Below are 20,819 nucleotides of genomic sequence, written 5' to 3'. Positions count from 1 at the left end.
CTTGGCTCCCATTAACCCATTAAACTCCGATGACAAGATTATTGTCATTTGGTCAAATAAAACAAAAAATCATAAAACACCAAAATGTTTGATCAAACACCAGAAAAATATGACGTCAGTAGTCCTCGCTTCGCTCGCGAGCGAAGCGAGGACTACTGACGTCATATTTTTCTGGTGTTTGATCATACATATTGGTGTTTTATGATTTTTTTTTTATTTGACCAAATGACAATAATCTTGTCATCAGAGTTTAATGGGTTAATATTATTATAATTGACCCATTTCACACCAATCCCTCGTAGATGAAGGGTCGCCAGGGTCCTCAGCCACGCTGCTCTGGTCGAAGGCAACGCAACAGAAACGAATAAAAACCCACTCCACTACTTTTCCCATCAATCTTGGCCCCTAAAAACAAATTCCTACTCAACGGATCGTTGCGATCACTGTCCGAACCTCGTCTTGCACTCCGAAATTTCCCCCAATGTTCCTTTTCGTGCACGGGCGACACGTACGAAGACTTCCCACTGGGTGCTACAATGGTGGTTTCTACATACACCCCTTGAGGCAAGTCAAAATCGCATCCAAACCGATGCACTGGGTGGCGTTCGATCCATTTTGATGTTCCCGTATACCCACTGCACGATTATTATGCAGCCAGTACATCAGGGGATAGCGATAACCCTCTACACCCGTCACGTAGCATCTTTCGTTTATGACTAGAGAACCGACCTCTGTTCCGAGAGGAACGGCAATTAACGTACATGTTCTGCTGGCCCTAATACCTTCTTTACCGTCTCTTTGGTGCAATATTGTCCTCAAGGACATCGAAGCCGACGATCAATTTAGACGTCTTGACACCACGACAGAGGAAAATGACAATCTCCACTCACCTCTCACGTGAGGCAGACACCTTAATCTTACGATATCACATCTGGATGAAATCCTACAGGGTAAATCGTGCTGCTATGAATAAACACCACGCTGGCTCCCTCCCGTCTCGGTCAAACCAAATCTACGAAAAATGTCACACTGAAGGACGAGGGCTTTAGGTGATTTGGTAATGGGGGCCACATGACAATTAAATCGTCTGGATTTACCGAACCGGAACACAATATACTGTCATGCTAAATAAAACTGGAACAAGCTTCTAAGATCCAAACTGCCCTACACGGTAATGCTGTCATCATGCCACGCCCTAATGGTGAAACATCAATAATCGAAAACATATTACATTCCGAGGACCCGAGCAGCCGTCCTCTTCGTCCAAGCGAAGAAGACAAGTGCTTAGCGTGTCACTAGGAAATCGCAGGCTTGGAGGAATACGTCTTCGAACTTCGCTTCACTGAACCTGTCCACCGAGGCCCTGGCAGCCTCCCGGATAACGCTCCTCTCGAAGTCTGTGGCCTCCAGAACTTCCTTCATGGCTTGAGCGTACGATTCTTCATCCGAGGCAAGGTACCCAGTACGCTGACCGTCATTGTCCACCACAATATCCATCTTGGGTCCCCCCGAATCGTGTGCCACCATGACGAGACCACCCGCCATGCACTCGACCACACAGATCCCGAAGTGTTCGTTCCACATGGCGTGCAGACCGATCAATCCCTTCTGGACAGTCTCCAGTAGATCGGCGAAAGGCACGTTCAACTTCCAGTCAACCTGTCCGTCCACTCCGATCTCGCTAGCAAGACGCCTCAGGTCCTCGACACGCCTCTGGTCCTCCTCGTTGCGGCAACCGCCGAGTAGGACGAGCCGGACCTTCTCCTTCTGGGTCGAGTCCAGAAGACCCAAGAGCTTCGCAAAGGATCGCAGTTGAAGCGGATGGTCCTTCTCCGGGCGGAACTGTCCGATCGACACGATGGTCTTGACTTCCTTTTCGTCATCGGGAACCAGCGGCATGTTCTTGAATCGCTCCGTGTCGCACGGAGGGTACACGATGTGCGTCAGGCCGGGACGTCCCCATATCTTGGTGATGTGGTCGCGGGTCCAGGATGAGTTGACGAGAACGACGCTGGCGCAGCTCCCGACGAGCGAGTAGAGGAAAGCGAAGACGTGGTAATACCCGAGCTTGAGGAGGCTTAGGCCGCGACTACGGGCGATCACTCCACGGTTGTTGTGGGCTTCGGTCTGCTCGTTAACCACAGAGAGCATGTCGGTGCTAATAGTGGGGTAGTGAACGTAGCAAGCCACCCGACACGAGGCTACGTAATGGAATATGGGGTAGATGAACGCATAGCCCGTCGTATCGATCATAACATCCGGGTTGAATTTGGACAAGGCCTCGGCTGCGACAACAACCGACCCCAGGCTCTGCATCAGCAGCGTGAGGAACGGGTAGTGCCGTGCCTCCAGAAGCGTCCGCGTTCTGATGGGGATGAACTCGACTTCCTGCTGAAGAACTACGTTGAACCGCTGCTGAGCACGGGCCAGGATCTCCTCGGGCGTGGCGGTCGTTTCCCCGGAATAGATGTAACACTTGACCCTCGGGTACCTGTATGGAGATACGAGGTATCGAGACTCAGTCGTTACGGAACATAAGAACATGAGAATGAAGGAGACTGCAAGAGACCATAAGGCCTACACTAGGCAGCTCCGTATCCATCACCACCTGTCATCCCCATCCACAAAGTTGTCTAATCGTTTCTTAAAACGACTGATAATTTCAGCGCTCACTACATGGAGACATCTTGACTAAAACGGTTCTTGACCTTTATTTTTTGCCGTGCCCCATCTAACCATTGATGTCCCTCACCCATGTGGTGACACATCATTCTTATCATTTGGATAAAATAAACTCCCCCTTCAGCTTAAAAAAAAAAAAAAAAAAAAAAAAAAAAAAAAAAAAAAAAAAAAAAAAAAAAAAAAAAAAAAAAAAAAAAAAAAAAAAAAAAAAAAAAAAGCCTTGGTTTAAAACTACTTCAATAGAACAAGGCATTAAAGGGAGAAAAAAAAAAAAAAAAAAAAAAAAAATTGCCCACCTGTGGGAAATATGCCCCACATTAAGAAGCACCAGACTATGGACTCTCCATCACAATTGAAAATTAATATCCAATGAACAAGTTGCTTAAACACAGCAACGGAAACATGGACTGGGAATGAAGCGTTCATTCCTGATGTTTCGTCTACCATACATACATACATATACCAAGGCTTTTTCCCCCTTACAAGGGAGGTAGTTAAAAAGAAAAAGGCATAAAATCACTCCCACCCATTCCATCCCCAACATACTCCACTCCCCTCCACCCTTCCTCTTATCTGAGCACCTCCTGGATGATGGGTCATCCCTGCACCCTGTCCACTGCCCTGGGTCAGAGGCAGTGTCACAAGTCACAGCACATCCACAGCAAGGCCGCTTCATTAAATCAGCAACCCCCTCTCTGTCTCCCCATGCATAAAAGGAGAAGACGGTGAGAAATCCCTTCGGGCGGTGTCAATTTTTGCTCACACACACTACCTCACCCCCCATTCCCCCACCCATTCCACCACATGCATTACATCATCATCCATATACAACCATCCTCCATTCACCCCTATCTTCTGTCCTCTCCCGTCCTTCCTCAACAGACATTCCCCTCTTCCCCAAAGCCCCCTTCACCCCATCCATCCACCTCATCCTAGGACGTCCCCTCATGTTCACTCCCTCCACATCTGCCTTCCATACCTCTTTTACTAGTCTTTCTTCACTCATTCTTTCCATGTGTCCAAACCATCCCAATACTCTTTCATCAACCCTATCTCCCAACTCCCTTTCCACCCCTGTTCTCCTCACCTCATTTCTCACTCTATCTAGCCTAGTAACCCCTATCATACTTCTCAGACACCTCATCTCAAACTCCTCTCTTCCTCTTATGTTCAAGGTTTCTGCCCCATACAATGCTGTCGGCACAATCACTCCTTCATACAGTCTCCTCTCAGCATCCATTCCCAAAAGTCTGTTTCTCATTACACTTTTTAATCCACCAAGGCATTTACTCGCTTCTCTCAATCTACATTCTACCTCCACCTTCACTCCACCTTTTCCTGCCACATTTGCACCCAAGTATCTAAAACTATCCACTTCCTCCAGTCGCTCTCCCTTAATGCTCACTTCCAGTCTGCTCCCACTTTCACCCCTTGTACATCTCATCACCTTACATTTACCCACATTTATCTTCAGCTTTCTTCTATCACACACTCTCCCAAACTCTGTCACCAACTTCCTCAATCCCTCCTCTGATCCTGCCACAAGCGCAGTGTCATCCACAAACAACAGCTGGCTCACCTCCCACTTTTCTCCATTTTCTTTAACCATCTCCAATCCCTGACCCAGCTGACAGGCCATGACCTAACAGGCGTCTGGTGAGAAGGTGAGAAGCGACTCAAGGCCAATCCTGCGGCTGTTGCTGTTTACGTGGGAGTTGTGTGTCTCTTGCAATAGAGACCTCCTGGAGCAACGGATGGATTGCTTTCATGTGACGGTGGTACCAGATGTTTCAGAGCAATAATTAACACTTTATGAAAAATAATTTGACAGAGCCCAAAGGGATTTCTCCCTGTCTTCTCTTTTTCTGCATGAGGGGACAGAGAGGGGGAGGTCACCTATTAAATGAAGCAGCCTTGCTGTGGATGTGCTGTGTCTTGCGACACTGCTTTAGACCCTGGGCAGTGGATGGTATGTGGGGATGACCCATCATCCAGGAGGAGCCAAGATAAGAGGAAGGGAGGGGGGTGAATGGGATTGGAGTGTGTGAGAGTGGATTTTGTGCCTTTGTTTTTTGGCTACCTCCCTGGTAAGGGTGAAAATGCCTTTGGTGTATATATATATATATATATATATATACATATATATATATATATATATATATATATGTATATATGTATGTATAATGATATGAGCCAAGGGGGACCCAAGATAGAGGGAGGGAGGGGTGGAATGGGTGGGAGTGGAATTATGCCTTTTGACTTTGGCTACCTCCCTTGTAAGGGGAAAAAAAGCCCTTGGTATATGTTCACTCACTCCAATGGTTATCAGGACTGCAGTTCCTTCACCACTTTCACAATGGCTCTCCAGACTAATGTCTACTTCACTGTTTCCTTCCAATTTTGTAGGTCAGGGTTAATGTGGCGGGCCATGTCATTCGCCACTCTATCGCTCCACCAGTACCTAGGTCTTCCCAGGGGGCATCTACCCCTTATACTTCCCTCCATCACCAATTTTGGCCATCTTGTTGGCTCCATCCTGGCACAGTGACTGGCCCACCTTGCCCTTCTCCCACTTGCGACATTATGCAGCATTTGTTGTCCAGTCTGTTCTCTAATTTCCCTATTGTGTCTTCGTCTCCATTCTCCCGTTTCCTCTGTAAAGGGGGCACCATCCTTGCCTCCTGATAAGGGGGAGTTTGTGACATTAAACCATATCATCATAATAATATGACTAGGTCAATCAGCGGCAGCATGAATGGTAGTGAGTAAACAGTAAACAAGCCCATCAACGTACCCTCTGTCTATCCCAAACTGTACTACACAACTATGCATGACAACCACGACAAAGAAAAGAAAGATGCAACTAGTTGACCATCTACAGAATTATGAGAGGTATGGAAGTCCTTGATGGAGAAGACTTACTAAACTGGGATAAGAGAGACACATGGTCATGGGAGGGAGCTCAAAAAGGACAGTTATAGATGAGACCTGAAAAAGAACAGTTTTTCCCACAGAGGGGTGGACATATATAGCACACTCGATGAAACAATAGTGCGTGCAAAAACCATACATGCATTAAGAGCAATTTAGACACTGCAAGATACAGAGACGGGACACCATGAGCATAGCTCCCTTTTCCTGTAAGATACAACTAGGTAAATAAATACAATTAGGTAAATACTAGACAATCCTGGTACAGCTCCACCCTTGTCTCAAATCGCTCACTCTCTGCTGTGTTTATGTCTGTACCAACTCCCCCCACGCTAGTACAGTGCCATCAGAGATCAGCCTCCTGTCAAGTGACACCAATTCCCTAAATGTAATCACCACACAGAAGACATAGTAAGGAAAATACAGGAATACCTCACTATACGACTGAGTGCTATAAATTAGGAAAAACAAATGTAGGGTGCTGTATGTGAAAGCCCCCATGAAGAGGGAGGCAAAAATTGAGGGGGGGGAGGGGGTTGACAGGGTCCATGAACCCCACAACCCTCCCCCTATTTACACACATGTAAAACCCTTAACCTCGATATACAAATTTTCGCATCGCAACCAGTCAGCTGGGAACACAACTTGATTGTATAGTGAGGTATTCCTGTATAAGGAAAATAGAAAGAATCCAAAGAGCAATGACAAAGATGGCCCCAACACCTTCAAAATTGATATACGAGCTAAATTGTCTAAACTAGAACTACCAACCCTGGAACAAAGAAGAGAAAGAGGAGATCTATTGGCCATTTGCAGAATCATGAAAGGCATGGAAGTCCTTGACAGAGAAGACTTATTAAAGTGGGATAGAAGAAAAACAAGGGGACATGAAAAGAAACTCAAAAAGGATGGTTATAGAAGATATCTAGAAAAAAAAAAGTTTTCCACACTAAGTTGAGAGGGAAGGGCGAGCGTAAGTTTGGGAGTGTAAGTGGGAGGTTATCAGGAGTGAAGAGAGGGCAAGGGAGAGAAGGGGTGGCTATGCTAGGAAGTGAAGAGATAGGTAAACGTGTAGTGGAGTGGAAGGAGGTTTCCTCAAGGATAATGTGGATGAAGGTGAAACTGGGAAAGGAGATGTGGGTCTTTGTAAGTGCATATGGGCCTGGCAGTGAGAAGAGTGTAGAAGAAAGGGAGGCCTTTTGGATAGATTTAAATGAGTGCATAGAGGGATTAGGGAGAAATGTCAATGTAATAGTACTGGGAGACCTTAATGCTAGGGTAGGAAATGAACCAATTGACGGAGTGATTGGGAAATGTGGACTTGGTGGAGATGTGTCTAGAGAGTTGATGATAGCAAATACAGTGTTTCGGAAGAAAGTCAAGCATAAGTACACATGGGAGAGGGTGATGGATGGAAGGGTGGTAGATAGAGCATTAATGGACTATGTAGTGGTAGATAGGAGTATAATAGGAAGAGTTAAGGATGTACATGTGCTAAGGGGAGAGGGTGGGGGAATATCAGATCATTTTTTGGTGGAAGGTAAGTTGAGAGTGGGGGATAGATGGAGAAAGAGGAAAAGGACAAAAGATAGGGAGGTGCTTAGAGTGAACTCTTTAAATGAAAAGGAAAAGGAGTACAAGAAGAAGCTGAGACAGGAGTGGGAGGGAGTGAAGGATAGACTAGAGCTAGGAGTGGAGGAGGAATGGGGATGGTTCAAGGAGTCACAAAGTGTGCAAAGACGGTGTGTGGAACAAGAAGGACAGGAGGAAATAGAAGGAAGGGTAGTGCATGGTGGGATAAGGAAACAAAGAAGGTTGTAGAAGAGAAGAAGCGAGCATTCACAGATTGGTTACAAAATACGACGAGGGAGTCATATGAGAGGTACAAAGAAAAGAGAAGTAAAGCACAAGGTAAAGGAGGCAAAGAGGAGAGCAGATGTGAAATGGGGTAAGAGTATGACAGAAAATTTTGAAAGTAATAAAAAGATGTTTTGGAAAGAAATTACAAGAGAAAGAGAAGGCGAATCAAGTTGAGAAGAAAAAGTAAAAGGTGCAGATGGAGAGATGATAATGGAAGAGAAGGCAGTAAGGGGAAGATGGGCAGAATATTGTAGGGAGTTGCTAAATGTGAAGGAGGATAGGGAGGGAAAGATAGCTGCAGTGGGAAATGCTAAGAAAATGACTGTGATGAGTGAGGAAAATGGAGGAGAAATAAGGAAGGATGAAGTGAAGGCAGTTGTTAAGATGATGAAAGCAGGTAAGGCACCTGGTCTGGATGGATGCCATGCAGAATGTCTAAAAAAAGGAGGTACAGTGATGGTGGACTGGCTGGTGAGGTTATTTAATGTTTGCTGGAGAGAGGGTAGAGTGCCGGAGGACTGGAGGAGGGCCTGTATAGTTCCACTTTACAAGGGAAAAGGGGACAAGTGTGAATGTAGTACTTTCAGAGGGATTAGCTTGTTAAGTGTAGTTGGGAAGGCTTATGGGAGGATCTTGATTGAGAGGATTAGGAGAGGAACAGAGGAACAGTGTGAGGGGGGGTCCTCTTGGGATGTTAGGAACAGATGGACCTATTGCAAACAGCACAAGTGAGGATGGTGCCTTTATTGTATTAGTACGACGTTTCGCTTGTAACAGCTTTTCCAAGTACATAGTCATAATACACATGACTGAGATTATGTAAGAGGAATGGGGAAGGGAGGGAGGGAGGGAGGGAGGGAGGTCACTGAATACTAGGAAAGATTAAGGAGAAGGTGGACCAAATGTCTGGGAACAGGAAAGGTTAAGGATAAGATGGAAAAATTGAAAGTGTGAAGGACATTAACTCACAGCCGAGGTACAAAAGGAGAAAATAAAATGGGTGACCAATTAATCTCAATCGTGCGTATTACGACTACGTACTTGAAAAAGCCGTAACAAGCAAAATGTTGTACTAGTAAAGGCTACGGCTACAACAAATGGACTGACCTCCAATGTAGCTTTGGTGATCCTCTAATGTTTAGATTTACGCTACATCAACCGTCAAGAACCTGGTTCGTACTAACCTGCGTTGGAGAGCTCTGATGGCACACCATAGGACTCTTTCGCCACCTCCGCCAGCGTGGCAATAGGGATGGAAGAAGGCCACGTGGACGTATCCTGATTCCCCACGCCGTACGCACCGGACTGCCTAAATTGTAAACAAAGGAAGTAACATCTGGCATTAATATATATTACATGCAAATATAATTTTTTCTTTTATTTTCATGATATATGTATATACTTATCTATGTAAATATATATATACATATATATATATATATATATATATACATATACATACATACATATATATATATATATATATATATATATATATATATGAGTGGAAGGGTGGTGAGTTAAACACAAAGAACAGTTGGAGTTTTATTCACTGACGTTTCGTCCTTACCAGGACATTCTCAAAGTACATACAGTTTCAGAAAATTAACAGCTTATATAATCCATCCTTGCCGTGTTCCCCTCCTTCTATACTCCCATCCGTCCTCTACCCGACTCCGACTATGTCACTTCTCCCTCCGTTCTCAATTGTCCTTTTTACCTCCTTGACAATCAGAGTACTTACCGCTCCTGCTAATTTTATAAACCCTTCCCTATGGTTGATGCAGGGGTGGGAAGTAATGTAGGCTGCCTCCACTATTTTTCTTTTCTTTTTCTCTAGACCTTTGTGGAGCACCTCTATCTTTTTCCAATCTGGAAGATGACCACATTGGTCTAAATGAACTACTAGCGAGTTGGAGGTTCTGTGAGCTCTGACGTCATTTTTGTGCTCATATGTCCGTAGCTCCACTGACCTTCCCGTCTCTCCATAATATCCTAACGGACAACCACCACATGGTATATTGTAAATCGCGCCCTTCTCTATATCCTTTTCTGATTTATTTCTATTCTTGACAACTTCTCCTAATCTTTTACCCGTGGAGAAAGCAACGCTCACACCCGCTTTTGTGAGAATATGTCCCAACTCCTCCGCGTACTTCGAGTTGGGGACGGACAAAAACTCCGCCCTGCCTTCTCCGGACCAGTCGTCCTTCTTCCTTCTCATTATTACCGTTGCTTTCTTTCTCAATCTGTGCAGTAGTCCTTCCGGGTATTTGAGTTTAGTGAACACTTTGAATGCGGGGACTTCCGAAAACCCATAAACCAAACGTCCCGATGAGACCCATCACCTCTGGTATCGGGAGCGCCCCGCACAGACTAGCCAAGTGCTTAGCCAAACCACTATCACAGAGGCTAGGCTCGATAAGTAATGCCCATTTAAAAAACTCCGGAGATCTGATCACGAGGTTAAAGAATGGTGATCTTTCAGAAAAAGTAATGGCTAGCTATGATGTAACTGCGCTCTTTACGAATGTCGAGGTAGAAGGAGCGTTGGCAGCGGCAAAGAAGGTGGTAGACAGTTTGGATGAGGCTGATTTACCAGTGGGCAAAAGTGATTACTTGAAATTAGTGTCTCTATGTGTGAAGTTTGGTCCTTTCATGTTCAACGGGAAAGAATACAGACAACACCGAGGACTTGCAATGGGTAGTCCTCTCAGTGCGGTTCTAGCTTCATTGTATATGGAAGTTTTAGAGACAGATTATTTCATAAGGATAATGGGTAGAGACACGCTTTGGCTGAGGTATGTGGACGACGTCCTTGTCATCGCTCCGAAAAAGGTACAATTAGATGACAAGTTGAGTAGATTGAATCAGGTTGAACCAAACATCCAGTTTACTATCGAACACGAGACGGATAACAGACTAGCTTTCTTGGATACGGTGATTTGGAGGAGAGATAATAAGATATCTTTCTCTGTCTACAGGAAAAGCACCAATAAAGACGATGTGATTCATTTCTACTCGGCGCATAGCAACAAAATTAAAAACGGAGTGGTTATAGGATTTTTCTTAAGGGCGTACCGTATTTGTAGCGAAGAATTTTTAGAGGATGAAATCAAATATATTTTCAAAGTATTCACTAAACTCAGATACCCGGAAGGACTACTGCACAGATTGAGGAAGAAAGCAACGGCAATAATGAGAAGGAAGAAGGACGACTGGTCCGGAGAAGGCAGGGCGGAGTTTTTGTCCGTCCCCAACTCGAAGTACGCGGAGGAGTTGGGACATATTCTCACAAAAGCGGGTGTGAGCGTTGCTTTCTCCACGGGTAAAAGATTAGGAGAAGTTGTCAAGAATAGAAATAAATCAGAAAAGGATATAGAGAAGGGCGCGATTTACAATATACCATGTGGTGGTTGTCCGTTAGGATATTATGGAGAGACGGGAAGGTCAGTGGAGCTACGGACATATGAGCACAAAAATGACGTCAGAGCTCACAGAACCTCCAACTCGCTAGTAGTTCATTTAGACCAATGTGGTCATCTTCCAGATTGGAAAAAGATAGAGGTGCTCCACAAAGGTCTAGAGAAAAAGAAAAGAAAAATAGTGGAGGCAGCCTACATTACTTCCCACCCCTGCATCAACCATAGGGAAGGGTTTATAAAATTAGCAGGAGCGGTAAGTACTCTGATTGTCAAGGAGGTAAAAAGGACAATTGAGAACGGAGGGAGAAGTGACATAGTCGGAGTCGGGTAGAGGACGGATGGGAGTATAGAAGGAGGGGAACACGGCAAGGATGGATTATATAAGCTGTTAATTTTCTGAAACTGTATGTACTTTGAGAATGTCCTGGTAAGGACGAAACGTCAGTGAATAAAACTCCAACTGTTCTTTGTGTTTAACTCACCACCCTTCCACTCATTTGTCTTACATACTTCAATATATATATATATATATATATATGATATATATATATATATTATGCTACCTCCCTTGGAAGGGAGGAAGAGCATTGGTATATACTGTACATACACACACACACACACATATATATATATATATATATATATCTTATATACAGTAAACCCTCAATATAATGGATGATATGGGGATGGGTCTGTCGTTATATTCGAAGATCCATTATAACCGAGGATCCATTATATCCAATGGAAATACTGGACAGATCCATTATATCCCAAAGTTTGTCCGGTATTAGAAATAGTAGGACTAGAAATTACAGTAAACACTCGAAATAATGGATGATATGGGGACGGGTCTGTCGTTATATTTGAAGATCCATTATAACTGAGGATAACTCGCTATAACGGAGTTTGTCCAGTCAGAATTTTTGTCAGTTATCTCTGATAGGAGGAAAACTTTTAGGAGCTGTCAAAAGCTTTTACGATAGTAAAGCATGTGTCAGGATTAGAAATGGAGAGAGCGAGTGGTTCAAGGTAAAGGTGGGACTTCATCAGGGATGTGTTATGTCGCCCTGGCTGTTCAATTTATACATGGATGGGGTGGTGCGAGAGGTAAATGCAAGGGTGGTGGGTCAGGGATTGGAGATGGTTAAAGAAAGTGGAGAAAAGTGGGAGGTGAGCCAGCTGTTGTTTGCGGACGACACTGCACTTGTGGCAGGATCAAAGGAGGGATTGAGGTATTTGTTGACAGAGTTTGGGAGAGTATGTGAAAGAAGAAAGCTGAAGATAAATGTGGGTAAAAGTGAGGTGATGTGATGTACAAGGGGTGAAAGTGGCAGCGGACTGGAAGTGAGCATTAAGGGAGAGCGACTGGAGGAAGTGGATAGTTTTAGATACTTGGGTACAAATGTGGCAGGAAAATGTGGAGTGGAGGTAGAATGTAAATTGATTGAAGTGAATAAATGCCTTGGTGGATTAAAAAGTATAATGAGAAATAGACATTTGGGAATGGATGCTAAGAGATTGTATGAAGGAGTGATTGTGCCAACAGCACTGTATGGGGCAGAAACATGGAACATAAGAGAGGAAGAGAGAAGGAGTTTGAATGTGTTTGAGATGTGGTGTCTGAGAAGTATGACAGGGGTTACTAGGCTAGATAGAGTGAGAAATGAGGAGGTGAGGAGGAGAACAGGGGTGGTAAGGGAGTTGGGAGATAGGGTGGATGAAAGAGTATTGGGATGGTTTGGACACATGGAAAGAATGAGTAAAGAAAGACTAGTAAAAGATGTATGGAAGGCAGATGTGGAGGGATTGAACATGAGGGGTGACCTAGGATGAGATGGATGGATGGAGTGAAAGGGGCTTTGGGGAAAATGGGAATATCTGTTGAGGAAGGAGGGGGGAGGACAGAGGACAGGGGTGAATGGAAAATGGTAGTATATGGATGATGTTGTGATGCATGAGGTGGAATGGGGTTGAGGGAGTATGTGTGAGCAAAATTTGATGCAGCCTGAAGGGATTTCTCCCCATCTTCTCCTTTTCTGCATGAGGGGATGGAGAGGGTGGGTCGCTGATTTAATGAAGGGGCCTTGCTGTGGATGTGCAGTGTCTTGTGACACTGCCTCTGACCCAGGGCAGTGGACAAGATGCATGAATGACCTGTCATCCAGGAGGTGCCAAGATAAGAGTGAGGGTAGAGGGTGGAGGGGAGTGGAATATGTAGGAAATGGAATGGGTGGGAGTGATTTCTATGCCTTTGTTTTTTGGCTACCTTCCTTGTATGGGGGAAAAAGCCTTTGGTATATGTATGTATATCCGATATCCGGTATATCAAGATCCGTTATATCGAGGGTTTACTGTATATGTATAACTTTGGCAATAGTGTTTAATGGATCATACCTAGCTTGCATTATATAATTTTATTCCTCAATCATCATGCTTACATCAAAGTTCACGTATGATTCTAGTTTGGGCTATATCCCTTTCTACGTTATTCTACGTATTTAAGCATCTGTATGGAAAACTACTTCACATTCTTTAACCTCTTCAATACGAATCAAATTCTCATAGGCAGCATCAGCTGCCTGATGTATGATGATTCGATGATGCATCACAATATTCGTGATATAAAATGTAAAGTTATGGCTGTACTACTCGTTCTCTTTTACTCTGAATATTAATAACCACAGAAAATGTGATCAAGCCAGTTGACAGAATATGGGGGGTCATTCAGCTACGATCACAAAATAAATATAACGAGGATGCTGATGCCGGCATCTTCGTATACTCACTCGTGCCTTGTGATGCTTACTTAGATGTCATCGTGAGGAAGCTTTTAATATGCCGTTGGTTTTGAGAAAAATGGGATAAACTTCCTGCAGAGGCAGTGCAATGTAGTTCAGTTTGAAGCTTTAAGAATCATTTAGATAATCACCTAAACAAGAGGCTGTAATGATTATCATTTATTTTATATTATTTGTTTTTGTTCTTATCATTTGTCTGTTTGATTCTCATTTATTATTAGTTATATGTCAATTTATTATTATTTGCTATTTACCTGTTTGTTTACTACTGAACTATACCTATGCATTTATTTATGTATTTGATTTGATATTTACATTATTATAGTTTTTATTTATTTATTTATTTATTTATTTATTTTTTTTTTTTGCATCCGACCTAGATATGGACCAAAAGGTCTCCTGTCGGCATGCTCCGCCTTTGTAATCCTTTGTAAAAAGTGCAAACAACCTACAGAAAAGTTAACCATTTCGGTATGATGATGCCTATGTAGGCATCACAATGCCGCAAGTGGGCACATCAAGATGCCTGCATCGGCATCGTATCTATATTTTTTTGTAGTCGTACATGAGTTACCCCCAGATTCCGTGAACTGGTTTGATCATTTTTCTGTGTTTATTACTGACTGATGATTGATTGATATGGTTGAACATCACAAATTCCTCCCTATCAGAAGGCTAGGACAGTGCACCCTCACAGAAGGTTTTGTAGTGTGGAATTTAATGAACCATGTCTTTGGTTCAATTTTGCTGGTGGCAGGATTCGAACCACCATCCCCTCGATCTTCGCCGCAAGTAACGACACCCTCAGCCGCTCAGCCAGCAAGCTTCCTAATCTATACCAACAGCATCTGGTGTTCCCAGGCAGTCACCCATCCAAGTACTAACCATACCCAATGCAGTGATGCATTGTACATATGGCAGCCGATGCTGCACACGAGAATTTGACTCGTACTGAAGTGGTTAATATTTTGTAGTTGTAGCTGAGTGACCCCATATTCTGTGAACTGGCCTGATCATGTTTTCTGTGGTTGTTAATATTCAGAGTGAAATAAGAGTAATACAGCTGTAACTTTACGTTTAATAAGGCGAGTATTGCGATGCCTCATTGTATGTCAGGCAGCTGATGCTGCCTGCGAGAACCTGACTCGTACTGAAGATGTTAATATACTGATGGTTTCGAGACAAAGCGCAAGGTCAAACGGCAACTTACCCATTTCAGGAGTGTCCACGTCAGGAGCAGAAGCCCCAGCAGGAGAACCAGAAGCACCATCTCCACCATGATCAACTTGGCGAGGAGCCCGTACAAGCGGCCCATTAACGTGACGCTGTCTGCCGTCACATCACTGACTTCACGAATAAGCAGAGCCAATTCATTGAACACCCACATCTTGTGACACCCAATCACTGTGGAAAGGAACGAATTAATCTTAACTCAATTGTATGTTAAGGAAACCAATAGTACAGTGAACCTTAAAAAATCTGGAGAACAATATGCTAAATCTGAGACAATTTGTATTTAGACAGGGAAGATCATGTCCCACAAATTCAATCTGTTTTTATTCAAGGCTACTAGATATAATACAGAAAAGGGACAGATGGACTGATTGTGCTTTCCTAGACCTACAAAAAGCCTTCAACAAAGTACCACATAAAAAAATTATTTTAAAAAACTGGAAAACAGGAGGGATACAAGGTAAACTACTAAAATGGATGGAGGAGTTCTTGTGAAGAAAAATGAGAGTAGTGTTCAGAGATAAGAGTTCTACTTGGGGAGAGGTGATTAGTGGAGTTCCACAAGGATCAATATTGGCTCCAATAATGTTTGCTATTTCTGTGAATGAGATGGACGAGGGTGTGGAATGTTACACGAGCTTCTTTGCAGATGATGCTAAACTGTTGAAGAAAGTGAGTACTGAAATGGATTGTGACTTCCTGCAGACAGATCTAAACAGGGTTTGGGAATGGAGTCAGAAGTGGGAAGTGGACTTCAACATTAAGAAATGTAGCATAATGGAATTTGGAAAAAATATATATATCAGGACAACACCTATAAAACTGGTACAGTGGAAGTAAAGAAAGTGGGGTCTGAAAAAGACCTGGGAGTAATCATCACAAAGAATATGTCGCCTGATAAACAGATAAACAAAATTGTGGGAGAAACCTACAATCTGCTAAGATCAATAAAGGTGGTTTTTATGTACTTGGACGAAGAAATGGTAAAGAAAATACTAGTCACGCTGGTAAGGCCAAAATTGGAGTATGCAGGAACACTGTGGTCACCCAGCACCAAAAAGAATATAAGGAAAATTGAGAGAATCCAGAGAGCAATTATGAAGATGGCCCCAAAACTATCAAAACTGTCAAGATTGTCAAAACCAGAATTGCCAACACTGGAACAAAGGAGAGGAGGTGACTTATTGACTATCTACAGAATCATGAGAGGTATGGAAGTCCTTGATAGAGAAGACCCATTAAATTGAGATAAGAGAAACACAAGAGGATATGGAAGCTCAAAAAGGAGTTATAGAAGAGACCTGAAAAAGAACAGCTTTCCCTACAGAGTGGTGGATGTATGGTATATACTAGACAAAACAATAGTGTATGCAAAAACAGTACATGAATTTAAGAGCAAATTAGTTATGGATAGATACAAAGACAGGACACCATGAGCTTAGCTCCCCTTCCTGTATACTACAACTAGGTATACATACATACATACATATATATATATATATATATATGAAAAGTATAAACACCTGACTCAATTAAAGGGTTTATTTGCCCGACGTTTCAATTCCCGGCCAGGAATCGTCTTCTTGGGGTATAATGGATACAAGATCGTGAACTCAAATATAAATGGTCAATGTGGTAAACCTTTCTCAGGTTTATCATATTTTTTTTTACTACCTCCCTTGTAAGGGGGAAGAAGCCTTTGGTATATGTACGTATTCTTTCAAACATTCCATCTAAAGTTTTCAGAAACATTTTTTTTAGTTCTGATACCCCAAAGTTCAACTCCAAATGAACCTGATACCTCATCTCTGATATTAGCTGATTATTCTTGACTTTTAATTTTTAATTTACTTTACTTAAAGAGAGATAGAGATAGAGGGAGAAAGAGAGAGAAAGAGAAAGAGAGAGAGAGAGAGAGAGAGAGGATTTCTATGAACAAACAGCTGATATCTAGGGGCTCTACTTTTATTTTCAGTAAAAAAAAATATATATATATATATATATATATATATATATATATACGTATATACATATATATATATATATATATATATATATATATATATATCTACATATAATTCGAAATGAAATAGATTTATTTCCTCCATGATGCCTTTCTGGATACACCCAAGGACCAGTTATGATATCCCTTAAGGGTATCGAGGCACTACTTTAGGAACACCTGCAATAAGGCTTTGAAAATAAAAAGAGGAGGCACCAAAACCACCTCAGTAGAACACCTGCACAAAAATAAATAAATAAATAAATACATAAATTAATAAATAAAATAAATAATGGATACACAAGTAAAAAATAAATAAATAAATAAATAAACCAAAACCACCTCAGCAGAACACCTGCACAAAAATAAATAAATAAATACATAAATTAATAAATAAAATAAATAATGAATACACAAGTAAAAAAAAAAAAAAAAAAAATTAATTAATAAATAAAAAATAACAAAGAATGAATAAAAAAAAATAAAAAAAATTACTAGGTACAAAATTAATAGATAGAAAAATAATAAGTAAAAAAAAAATGTATAAATAAAAAATGAACGAATTGAAAAAAGACAAAAAAAATCCCCATCTAACACTACAATTAGCAGCACACAGTTCTATGCTTCTATGCAAAAGTTCTTAACCCAACTCATCCATCTCATTACATAAGAACGACCAACTGAATACGATTAAAAAGACTACGCCAGCAGTTTAGTACTCAAAACATCTACACAGGGCCCCGACAAGGGGAGAGGTGGGGGGGGGGGGGGCAATGCCCCGGGGCGGCGGCACGTTTTGGTGAAAAGAATGTAAAGCAAATTCCCCCTAATGTGCTTTTAATGCACGATCTATTTATCATGAGTTGTGTGTGTGAATGATGTGTGTATAAACGTTGTTTTGTGGATGAATGTTATGTGTGGATCGTGCTAGTGACCATCAGATGTGGAAGATGGTGGTGGTAGTGGTGGAGTGTGTGTGTGTGGGGGGGGCATCTACAACCGCCTTCCACTGACTCAAGAGTCATGTTTTTTTTTCAACCACATTAATTTTCACTTTAATTTCATGTCATCATGGTTGAATGATGTGCCATGTTTGTTTTGATAGTTGCCGAGGTTGAAGAAATGAAAGGATAATGAATTCGTCTATTCTAACCTACCTATAGGCAATTCACTCAAAGAATCGCAGTCGATCCTGCATTTTTGGTTGGCAGCCCTGCTCACCATTCACTATGATGCAACTCACAAACTTTTACATATACAGATATTTCAATTACTGATGTCACTCTTCTGACCATATACGCTGGTACAACCGTATTCTGAGACTCAAGAAGATAACGAATATGAGATGATGAAAGCCGTAAACTAATCGAGATGCGAAAAACCATGAGTGGTATGTACTCAAGTCATGTTGAATTTTGACTCATGAGATTGATTGGGGTGGAGGGAGGGAGTGAGAGAGGTAGGGAGCAAGACACTGTGCTTCCCGCCATCCATCCAGTATTAACCACTTCCATACGGTGACGCCTACGTTGGCGTCATGAGGAGCAAGTGGGTACGCGATGATGCCGACGTCGGCATCTCGATTATATTTATTGTAGTCGTACCTACGTAACCTCCATTCTCTCTAAACTGGCTTCATCATATTTTCTATGGTTATCAAAATTCACGGGTGAAAGAGAACAAACGATTGAGCACTGACTTTATTTTTTATAATGCGATTATTATGACGCAACATCGCACGTCGGGCAGCTAATGCTGCCAGACGTGCAATGTGCCCCGGAGTGAAGAGGTTAAAAGACAATCATATAAACCTTTCATTTTCTCTTTTATGTGTCACTTTATGGGATATGTGAAAACACAGTCATACTCATGACTATTTTATATCACGGAAGACACGTTAACTTTTACAACCAGCCTCATAATGACTGAACCCAGTAATAATAAGTAAAATGTTGTATAATCATTAAAATTATATTCCTTATCTTATACTCGCTATAATCACTTTCTTTGCACTATTGAGATGGAAAGCTTTGAAATGGGTGAATAAGGACTGCTTAGTCCCTTGATGTACATGAAATTTGTATAGTCACCGAGCAAAGTGAAGAAATACGAAAATAATTTACGCTTGCTTGAGGTTTCATTGATCCAGCTCAGCAGGGGAAGGGTGAGCAGGGCTGCCAACCAAAAATGCAGGATCGACTGAAATTCTTTGAGTGAATTACCTATAACCTACATAACCTAACCTATATTTAGTAATTCGGTACCTCAAATTCTATAGATCATCTAGGTCGTTGTTGCCACAAGCTGATGGCCTGATTATTATTGTACCTTGGGCAATTGACAGATGACGGCAGAACCCAATGGTCTCTCATAAAGTCCAAGGAAGTCCTATTGTCTTTTTAACCCATTAAACTCCGATGACAAAATGTCTTGTCATTTGGTCAAATAAAACAAAAAATCATAAAACACCAAAATGTTTGATCAAACACCAGAAAAATATGACGTCGTATTTTTCTGGTGTTTGATCAAACATTTTGGTGTTTTATGATTTTTTGTTTTATTTGACCAAATGACAAGACATTTTGTCATCGGAGTTTAATGGGTTAACAGCGCTTATTAACATCTGGAGTTGGAGAACACCTGGTCCACAACATGAAATCCATCGTCTAACTGACAGCGACTGGACTGGACAGACGACAACAGTCAACATGGTGTCTCAACTGTATCCTAGTGGCTTTGTTCATTAGCAGATATGCTTGTAGCATTTTTTTTTTTATCTATTTCCGCTTAGAAAATCGTATATTACATTCATGTATTATAATTTACAAAGTTAATATTTCATTTTCTAATGCTATATCGCGTAGGCGTGTGCAACTAAAATTTACTGATCTGGTTGTAGCATGTTTTTATAAAATTTCTGCCAAGAAAATCACATATTACATTCATGTATTATATTTTACAAAATTGATATTTAATTTTCAAACGCTATATCACATAGGTGTGCACAACTAAAAAAATACCTAATTGATAAGAAACTTAAATAATACTATTGTTTTTCTAAAAACCTAATCCGATGGCCACAATGAATAATTATCGCTGTGAGCGAAATTTGCAAAATCTTTTGAAAATCCAAGTCCACATTTGGTAAAACCTAATAAACCATAATCAACAAAATATCATGACCTCTTTTTTACCAAAATACAGCCCTACAATAAAAACAGAACAATGAATGTATTATGATTACCATATGGTAAAATAATCATTGTTCATATTAATATCAGAACGATTTAAAGCTTATACTACTGCATCTGTTTATATAAATAATACCACCACTTGACATCCCTTTTCCAAAATAACCCATTTTACTAATATTGTTACTTATACCAATTATGAAAATATTATTATCTTGTATGATGATGATCTCTTAATGTTGATGCCATTGTTTCTCACTCACTAACAACCATAGCTTGAAAAATTCATGTTAGGAAGAAAAGGGACATACACAAAGTTTTATCTCTTAACCTTGTATCTTAGTTTTCACCTTGCATTGAATAATTATGTATGACACTTGTCTTGATTTGTGACTAACTAGTGTTCAGTATCAAGTGCTGAATAGCATTCTTTTAAAACTCAGTAACCGTAACATCAACGCTAATCTAATATAAATTTGTGAAACTGGTTACATGATATTGCATATGTTATCATAAGCATGTTTATGTTACCTTACAACAGGGAATGACACGTCCCTTTTTCTGGAAAACAGCTGTTTGCGACTGTCAAAGGATAAACGAAGGTGTATTATTTTTTATTTACTTTTTGTTACTTTTCGAGATAAAAACCTACGTTCCCTATTTATAATTACAATATTTTCTTTTAAGTTTATATTAT

The 20,819-nt window shown here is 41.4% G+C and overlaps 1 protein-coding gene across 1 annotated transcript; it reads right to left on the bottom strand.

The window, feature by feature from the left end:
- Positions 1 to 211: 211 nt before the first annotated feature.
- On the bottom strand, positions 212 to 20,806 carry Alg11 (ALG11 alpha-1,2-mannosyltransferase). The gene is made up of 4 exons (XM_076195469.1): positions 20,654 to 20,806; positions 14,907 to 15,100; positions 8,658 to 8,782; positions 212 to 2,491 (listed from the first exon to the last, which is right to left on the bottom strand). The coding sequence occupies exons 2-4, from the start codon at positions 15,081 to 15,083 to the stop codon at positions 1,285 to 1,287; spliced, it is 1,509 nt and encodes a 502-aa protein (XP_076051584.1). The 5' UTR covers positions 15,084 to 15,100; positions 20,654 to 20,806; the 3' UTR covers positions 212 to 1,284.
- Positions 20,807 to 20,819: the final 13 nt, after the last annotated feature.

Source organism: Oratosquilla oratoria, chromosome 12, assembly GCF_046742065.1.
Source record: "Oratosquilla oratoria isolate Oo_2021 chromosome 12, ASM4674206v1, whole genome shotgun sequence".
NCBI classification, from domain to species: domain Eukaryota; kingdom Metazoa; phylum Arthropoda; class Malacostraca; order Stomatopoda; family Squillidae; genus Oratosquilla; species Oratosquilla oratoria.
Note: the sequence above shows the minus strand (reverse complement) of the source record. Positions and strands in the feature narration are given on the sequence as shown.